Source organism: Pararge aegeria, chromosome 18 (genome assembly GCF_905163445.1).
Source record: "Pararge aegeria chromosome 18, ilParAegt1.1, whole genome shotgun sequence".
In the NCBI taxonomy this organism is placed as follows: Eukaryota; Metazoa; Arthropoda; class Insecta; order Lepidoptera; family Nymphalidae; genus Pararge; species Pararge aegeria.
The window spans coordinates 2,519,434-2,527,170 of NC_053197.1; the positions used below are offsets into that span (position 1 = coordinate 2,519,434).

The 7,737-nt window shown below is 34.0% G+C and overlaps 1 protein-coding gene across 1 annotated transcript; it reads left to right on the forward strand.

The window, feature by feature from the left end:
- The first annotated feature begins 6,176 nt into the window (after window positions 1–6,176).
- On the forward strand, window positions 6,177–7,067 carry LOC120631520. Its single transcript, XM_039901140.1, has one exon. The coding sequence runs from the start codon at window positions 6,264–6,266 to the stop codon at window positions 7,014–7,016; it is 753 nt and encodes a 250-aa protein (XP_039757074.1). The 5' UTR covers window positions 6,177–6,263; the 3' UTR covers window positions 7,017–7,067.
- The last annotated feature ends 670 nt before the right edge of the window (window positions 7,068–7,737 follow it).

Sequence of the window (7,737 nt, forward strand, 5' to 3'; positions counted from 1 at the left end):
GACTCTAACCGATACGTTTTACCGAAAGATCATCGTCGATAACTTTTAAACTATATGCCTTAATTACCTGGTTTAAAATACCAATTTGGGTACCTATTTCAAATATCCATGTACCTTTACATTATATAAAACGGGCGATAAAGCGATGAAGGATTATGTTAGAAAATTATTAAATCAAAAAGAAATGTCAAAAGGGTTAACCAGTCTACCTTGGGGTGATCCTAGAGCTAGAGTAGTTACCTGGGCCAAAGAATTGTTTATTGTTTATTGTCATTAGGTACACAAAACAGGTAATAACTAATAGTACATCTAAATATAAGTAATAACACGTTTTGTTCTAAGCTACAACCCAAAGTATGTGTACACAACTTGGAATTAAATTAAGCAAAAAGTAAAGATAAAACTAAACTTGAAACAAAAGAGAATCACTTAAAAAATAATATATATATGATTTCCCTAAAGATTATGTGGAATAGTTTGATTATATATTATAATAATTTGATTTTTAAAAATACTTATAATTGAAATACAGGAGTTCTATGTTATATTTTTTGACAGCCCATTAATGCAGAGGGCAGCGACCCTGCTTTCTGAGTCCAAGGCCCTGGGTTTCCAGTTGTGGGCGACTCTCACAACTGGAATATGTTTTTGTGATGAACATAATTGTTTCTCAGTGTCTGGGTGTTTATTTGTGTGTCCTATGTATTTATGTATATAATTTATAAAACAATTCATCAGTCATCTTAGTACCTACAATACAACATAAAATATGATAACATAAAATTTACACGTTTTTTTTTTTTAAACATAGCATTTGTATAATTGGTAAGATATGTTACAAAAAGCTGATCCATGCATGGTTCTCGCTAAATTCAACCGTTTGGGCTCTTTGGCTGGCCGTTTTGACTTTTAGTTAGTTAAGACCTTTTAAACCTATAGGTAATCAAGTCCATCTGTTCAGACGAGTCGAGTGAGCTATTGTGTGAGCGAGTGCTTATATAATGCAAGATAATCTGTACACATTGCTATGGTTCCGGGTCCCTCGCACGATGTTACGATAGCGTTCAGGATCGGTTGAGGATAAATCGTTTATTGTGTTTACAGTCACGTCCCAGCCGATCCCTTCCTGGGACGAGTTCTGTATTCATGGCTATCGATATTTTTTATATTGAGCAATTTTTTGATCGCTTAGTATATATAAATGGTAATATCTGTACAATATACGCAGTTCCTAGAGAAAAAATAAGATTTATAGATGCATAAATCATGAATGTATGTATAGTTTCTTACAAGTCATACTATTGTTAGCATAAGTGCAACAGCTTGTTTGAATGTTTGTTACGGCTAAAAGGATCTGGATGAATTAAAAAAAAAATATATATGCCTATAATAAAAGCGGATGATGATGAAATTTTATGCTTTTATATTTCAAATGGCCAAGTAAAGGTGATAAATAGCCACAGCCAAAGCCTCCCACCAGATTCGACCAGAGAAAATTCAGAAACTATAAATTTACTAAGAATCTCGCCGGCGATCAAACCTGGGGACTCCTATTTGGGAAACGCTCACCGCTGCGCCAAGGAGGTGGTCGTAGTTTCTTACCTACTAATAATTATTGATTAAGAGTGAAGCTGTAAATTATTTACTCTTAACATATTTCTTGTTTCTCACGTCGCTAGATCAGATTGAATTCCTGATAAAGGTTGATTTACTCGTATCTGTGTCCAGACGATTTGGGATATAAATAAAGGACCGGTGTGGACATCCCAAGTTCCATTTGATCAATGTGGAGAATGTAATGTGTCCCGAATATCCCTTTGTTCTTTATTGGCTCTCTATTACGTTGGATAAAATTCTCCTCTGATGAAATTCTATGGGATTACTCTAATACCAAAAGGGCCTGTTTATGCTGTCTATCTGGATGCTGTCTCGAAGATATGCCAAATAACATTCTGACATAGATTACGCAATTTTTGACGATAGCAATTTTTAATTTTTATATTATGTTTTTATAAACGGATGTATGTCAATAAATATTATTATTATAGCTGCATACCTCTCACAAGTGAGCCCGCTACCATCTTAGCACCAGAACTTACCACACGGTGAGATTCCAATCAACTTGCACAAAAAAAATATGTCTAACAGTAAAGGTGATGGAATTCAACGCCACTTTAAAGTTTCACTGTCCATTCGATCACGACCTGTCAGGAACATATTTCACATTATTACAGTTTGATATACTCTATCACAACTGGGTTACAACAGCCTCGTACTACTTTATTATTATCAATCATAACTTATTTCGATCAAGCGCTCGTCAAGAAATGGGGTCGTAATCACGAAAACACATACGTCTAATTATTATTTTTTTTTGTACTCTCTCATCATCATCTTCATCGACCCATTACTGACCCTCGGACAGAGCATGGGTCTCCTCCCACAATGATATGGTTTTAGGCCGTGGTGCACCACGCTGGCCCAGCGCAGATTGGTGGGCTTCACACGCCTTTGAGAACATTACGGAGAACTCTCAGGCATGCAGGTTTCTTCACGATGTTTTCCTTCACCGTTGAGGCAAGTGATATTTTAATTTATTTAAACGCACGTAACTTATGAAAGTTAGAGGTGCGTGCTGGGATTCGTACTCAACCCCCCGAAAGTAAAACCCTTATCACTACGCTATCACCGCTTACTCTCTTACTCACCGCATGTACTCTCTCAGCAAAAATTGTATATATGATTAGGCCTGTGTTCTAGGAGCTTGCATGCGGACATGAATCTTATTCACCGATACTTCTTTAGTCAGAGAAGTTAGAATATTATTCAATGCGATGAGGAATCTTTTTCTTAATTTTATTGTTGCTTAATAATGCCAGCATTCATCTAAGTAGACTAATGATAATATAAAATCTGAAATATAAACAGTTGGATCAAAGATATTATAAACTTTTAGTTCATTAAGAGTTTAATAAATAATATCAACTTTTAGTGTCATACTCGTTTGTTCGTACAAGTTCATCATATCGATTAGCCGCAAACTCAGCCTTATGCTGTGCAATAATGCTCAGCGCTGATCTTCAGTCTGCTCCAGTATCCAACTGACCAAAAAACCGCATCGCACGATACTTTAAAAAGTTAGAAGTTGTAATAAAATTTAATTAAAATTTAAAAATATAACAAATAAAACGCACGAAATAAATACATATTCAGCATTAAAGGCTGAAGAAGTAACTGAAGAAAAAAAATCAAAAAACAAAACAACAAATAAACACAAATTGATCAATTGAATAGTCATTCAACTATTCATTTAAAAAACTACTCATTTCGCATAGATGTATTATGACGGCCGACTGGCGCAGTCGGCATCGACCCTGCTTTCTGAATCCTAGGCCATGGGTTCGATTCCTACAACTGGAAAATGTTTGTGAACATGAATGTTTTTCATGTGTGGGTGTTTATATTTAAATTAAAAGTAATTATGTGTATTAAATTCATAAAAATATTCATCAGCTATCCTAGTACCCATAACACAAACTACGCTTACTTTGGGGCTAGATGGCGATGTGTGTATTGTCATAGTATATTATATATTATTATAGATGAAATTGTATTGTTATTATTTTGCTAAGAGTTTTAGCTCGTGTATAACCATTTAAATTTCAATTTGTAGCTATATTTCATCCAGATGGAGTGCGGTTAAAGTTATTTCTATTCAAACGTTTTATTTTATTGCTTGTTATTCTTAGGTTTCTGTTATGATGTTTAGTGTGTTAAATAATTTAAAAAAAGATAAGATAAGTGAACTTAGAAAAAATAGAGGAAACAATATTTATGAAAACTTGTTAGTCATAATGGCCGAGACGGATGGCTTAATGTGCTCTCCGAGGCAGAAGGGTAGATGCTAAACTCAAATTAATATTTGAGTGAAAACATGCTAAGCGGGCATTCGCCGTGCAAAGCAATGCTCCACGTTGAGTCGAAACATAAGAAATTGGTTTATTATGTTTCAAATCTTTCAGCATTACAACTAGTACGTAAGAGAAGATCTTGGGTTTTAAAAAGGCAACAGTAGACTTCCATACCGCTCACTGGTGTTTTTAGACTTTAAAACTTTTCCAAAAACTACAATGCGATACTCTAATGTCTGTTTTCACTAAACTTAGGCATTGCCTACATCGAATGCCTAATAATTTATGAGATGTCTATAGAACAAAAACGTTGCACCAACTCTTAGGTGAACGGTTGATGTATGCTTAGGAATCTCCTTAGACAAGGCGTTACTTAGTTAGGCATTGTCGTGTACTTCGTTAATGAGACGGGCTTTAATCTTAATTCGATGGTATTGTCCTTCCGTCTTCTGATTTCCCAACCATCTTTAGTATCAGCTTCTTTACACCAAGAATGATTAGTCATCTTCTGTTCAAGTGCGGCTAGGCGGCATCTGGCTCTTACTGTAAAAATCGGCAATGAAATTATTAAATGAAAATGTTTAAAAAAAAAAACTATACTATATGTCATTAAATTTTATTGACATATTAATACCGAATACATTACATTAAATAATCACATTTTATATATTTTATATGAATTGTGTTAATTTTTTTATTTATTTAATAATGAATTTGTTTTCATTTGAAAATCTGTCATATTATTTTCGAACTAATTATAATCAAATTAAACTAAACTATACTAATATGAGTAGTATGTCATACTCGGAATGTTTATCGAAATATATTATTAATTATTTTTAGTTTATCTACCTATTGCATGTTAATCGACGAAATATTTTTAGACGTTTAAAAGATATTGCACCATCCTTTTTCAATGTATCTTGCAAATAAATTTTGTTATTATTATTATTTATTATAAAAAAAATATCGTCTCTGTAGTTTTAAGAAAATATTAATTTAACTATTGATCAACAAACATAAACTCGCAGTTTTCAATTATATAACACCTTCCTTATGATATCTTGGCACATTTTAAAATTATATTATAAACGCTTTTAAAAAATTTGGCTGTGTGCTTGGAATGACTCTAGCACCAGTTCTAAAGGCAGATCTACCGAAAAAAGCTAGCAGAAAACTCAGCATGATAGACAACAAACGTACATAAGCAATTTTCATCGATTTTATTATTCTTGTCAGCCACTTTTTAGCTCACTACAGAATATTTTTTGATGAATCCAAAACCATGATCACTTGAAGCATTTTTCGGCGACTTGGCACTAGCAAAGCTTTGAGCTGCCAAAAAAGGTTTCCAGGGCGAATTTCGTGATTTATGTCTCGTGAATTTTAAAATAATACAGTCAGTACTGGTTTTAAAGGTACCAATTTCATGGTATAAGCCAAAGAATTTTAATAAGTTAATTTTTAGATGACAAGTAATTTTGTAGAGTTTATATATCTTTTTATAGTCTTGAAAAGTGTATTTAGCTCAATACTTCATTGAAATTATAAAATTAGTCCTTGAAAACTAACATTCTTAGCCCTTTAATGTCCCTTAACACCAAGCCAACCAGAAAAAGTCAGAAAAAACGCCTACCAAAATCGAATAGCACAGGTGTGTGGGCGTAGAATAGCAGATGAAAGTTTGTACGGGATAATAATATTTACTTAGCGAGTCATAAACAACACAGTTTGTTACATCTGTCAGGGTGTGATAAATTCAAGCGAATTAAGCTTAATTTTCAATGAACTTAAGCCTTAATTGCTAGCCATAAATAAATATTGTTAAGTACCTGCCTTTTGTTCAAACAAATGGCAAATAATCTTCGCACTCCCGTAATAATAATGCAGGGAGATTAAGAACCCATCAAACTGGCTTACCGCGATTTTGGTGCGTAATAGTGTACGTCAGTAAGCCAAGGATTAGTTGTAATGCGATTGGATGTCTAGAGTTACATTATGGAACTGTCTTCTGAGTTCAATGTAACATTAGTTAAAATTTTATATGATTTCGCATATCATAAATGTCTGCAAGTACACCTAATTATAACAATTGTCATATTAAATTAATGATCCCATATAAGGTTTTTTTTTGGCGGGTAGTTGCATAATAAGAAACACGTTTTTTTAGTGTATCTCTCTTAAAAATTTAATTTATAATTGAATTAATGACCTTTGAACAATTAATAATGCATTAATATCTTCATACCTGCCAACAGTGTCCCATAAAGGTAAATCCATACAATATAACTGTAGATAACACTTGAACTTAAACTACTACCAACAACAAACACACAAAACAGCTAGTCAACAATGGAATCTATTAAGAAATCTGTGGATGATCTGTCTCTACATTTTCACAAAACTATGGCTGAATTCCAACAAAATCTGCAGTCTGCTATCCCGGCAACCAGTCCCACCTCAAATATAGCTTCACAGTTTAGCTCGTTCCGAAACTTTGTCATGACCGCTTTGAACAGTCTTCAGGGGCAGCTAGAACTTCTAAGTCAGCAGATGGATGAGCAGGAAACAAGAAGCCGTAGGAAAATTCTTCTGTTTCATGGTGTCCCTGAAACTGCCAAGGAAGATGTGCCTGCCACTGTTGTAAAAATCTTGAAAGATCATCTTCAAATGCATGAGCTTTCTGTGGCAGCGATTAGTCGGTGCCATCGAATAGGGCAGACTGGTGGTGACAAACCAAGAGCACTGCTTGTAAAACTCTGTGACCAGTCCGTTAGAAACAAGATCTGGTTTTCTAAAAAAAACTTTAAAGGCACCGGGATTACTTTTGGAGAGTTCTTGACCAAGATCCGGCATGAAGCTTTCGTGGCAGCCAGACTACAGCTGGGCCTATCAAAGTCTTGGACAAAAAATGGTCGGATAATTGTGATTGGATCTGATGGTAAGCGACATTCTATCACTACGAAGGCTCAGTTAATTACTATTTCTTCGGGATGTGGTAGAGAAGCAGCCTCCAGTGTTCTAGCTGGACCTGCTACAGTTGCTTCTAAGCCGCACGCTGGTCCCTCTCAAATTTCTAGATCAAGAAGAGTGGTGAAGAAATAGCGCTGATGTGCAGTTAAGAGTAGTTTTTTTGATGATTTGTTGTCATTTAGTAATTACCAGTTATCCATAACTAACTTTATATATATTCTCTCCCTCTCTATTTTATAACTTTAAGTATACTTTTGTTTCTAATATTGAATTTTGTGTTAGTATAATTCACTCTGATTTGGGTGTCTACTTTTAATTTTATTTGTACCTGCTTTTAAATTTATAATTTTAGTTGTCAAACGTCAACTTATTGCATTGTTGTTGTTATGAAAGTTCAGAATACTCATGTTGTACAGCACTGGGTTCTTGCTTTTTGTTGTAATAGTTATAACAATATGGCTGTATTCTCTTTGGCTAAGGCACTGAACTAGAATATGTTTATATTTATTAACTGGTCTGTGGTTATAATACCTTCTTTGCCAGTGACTTTGCACTCGTGTTTGTATCTTCTTTGTGACGCGTCGCCAGCGAGCCTGCATTGCGGTATTGTTGACGTTTGGCTTTCAATACTCGTATAATGTATACTCATTGTTTTATATGATGTTTTTGTCATATTTTAGTGAATTGTGTTAATGATAGACAAGAACCTCATGTTTTGTAATTAGGTTAGATCTTTATTTCTATGTCAATTAAGTTGTTTTCTTTTGATGATTGTTTTTTCTTAAGTTTAAACCTAAGGAATTTACACTGTCGGCAGGCAATATGTTTAGCACGTTTTAAATTATAATATATA

What these genes read in the sequence shown, in the direction of transcription:
- LOC120631520 (XM_039901140.1), top strand. Translation starts at nt 6,264, where the DNA reads ATGGAATCTATTAAGAAATCTGTGGATGATCTGTCTCTACATTTTCAC.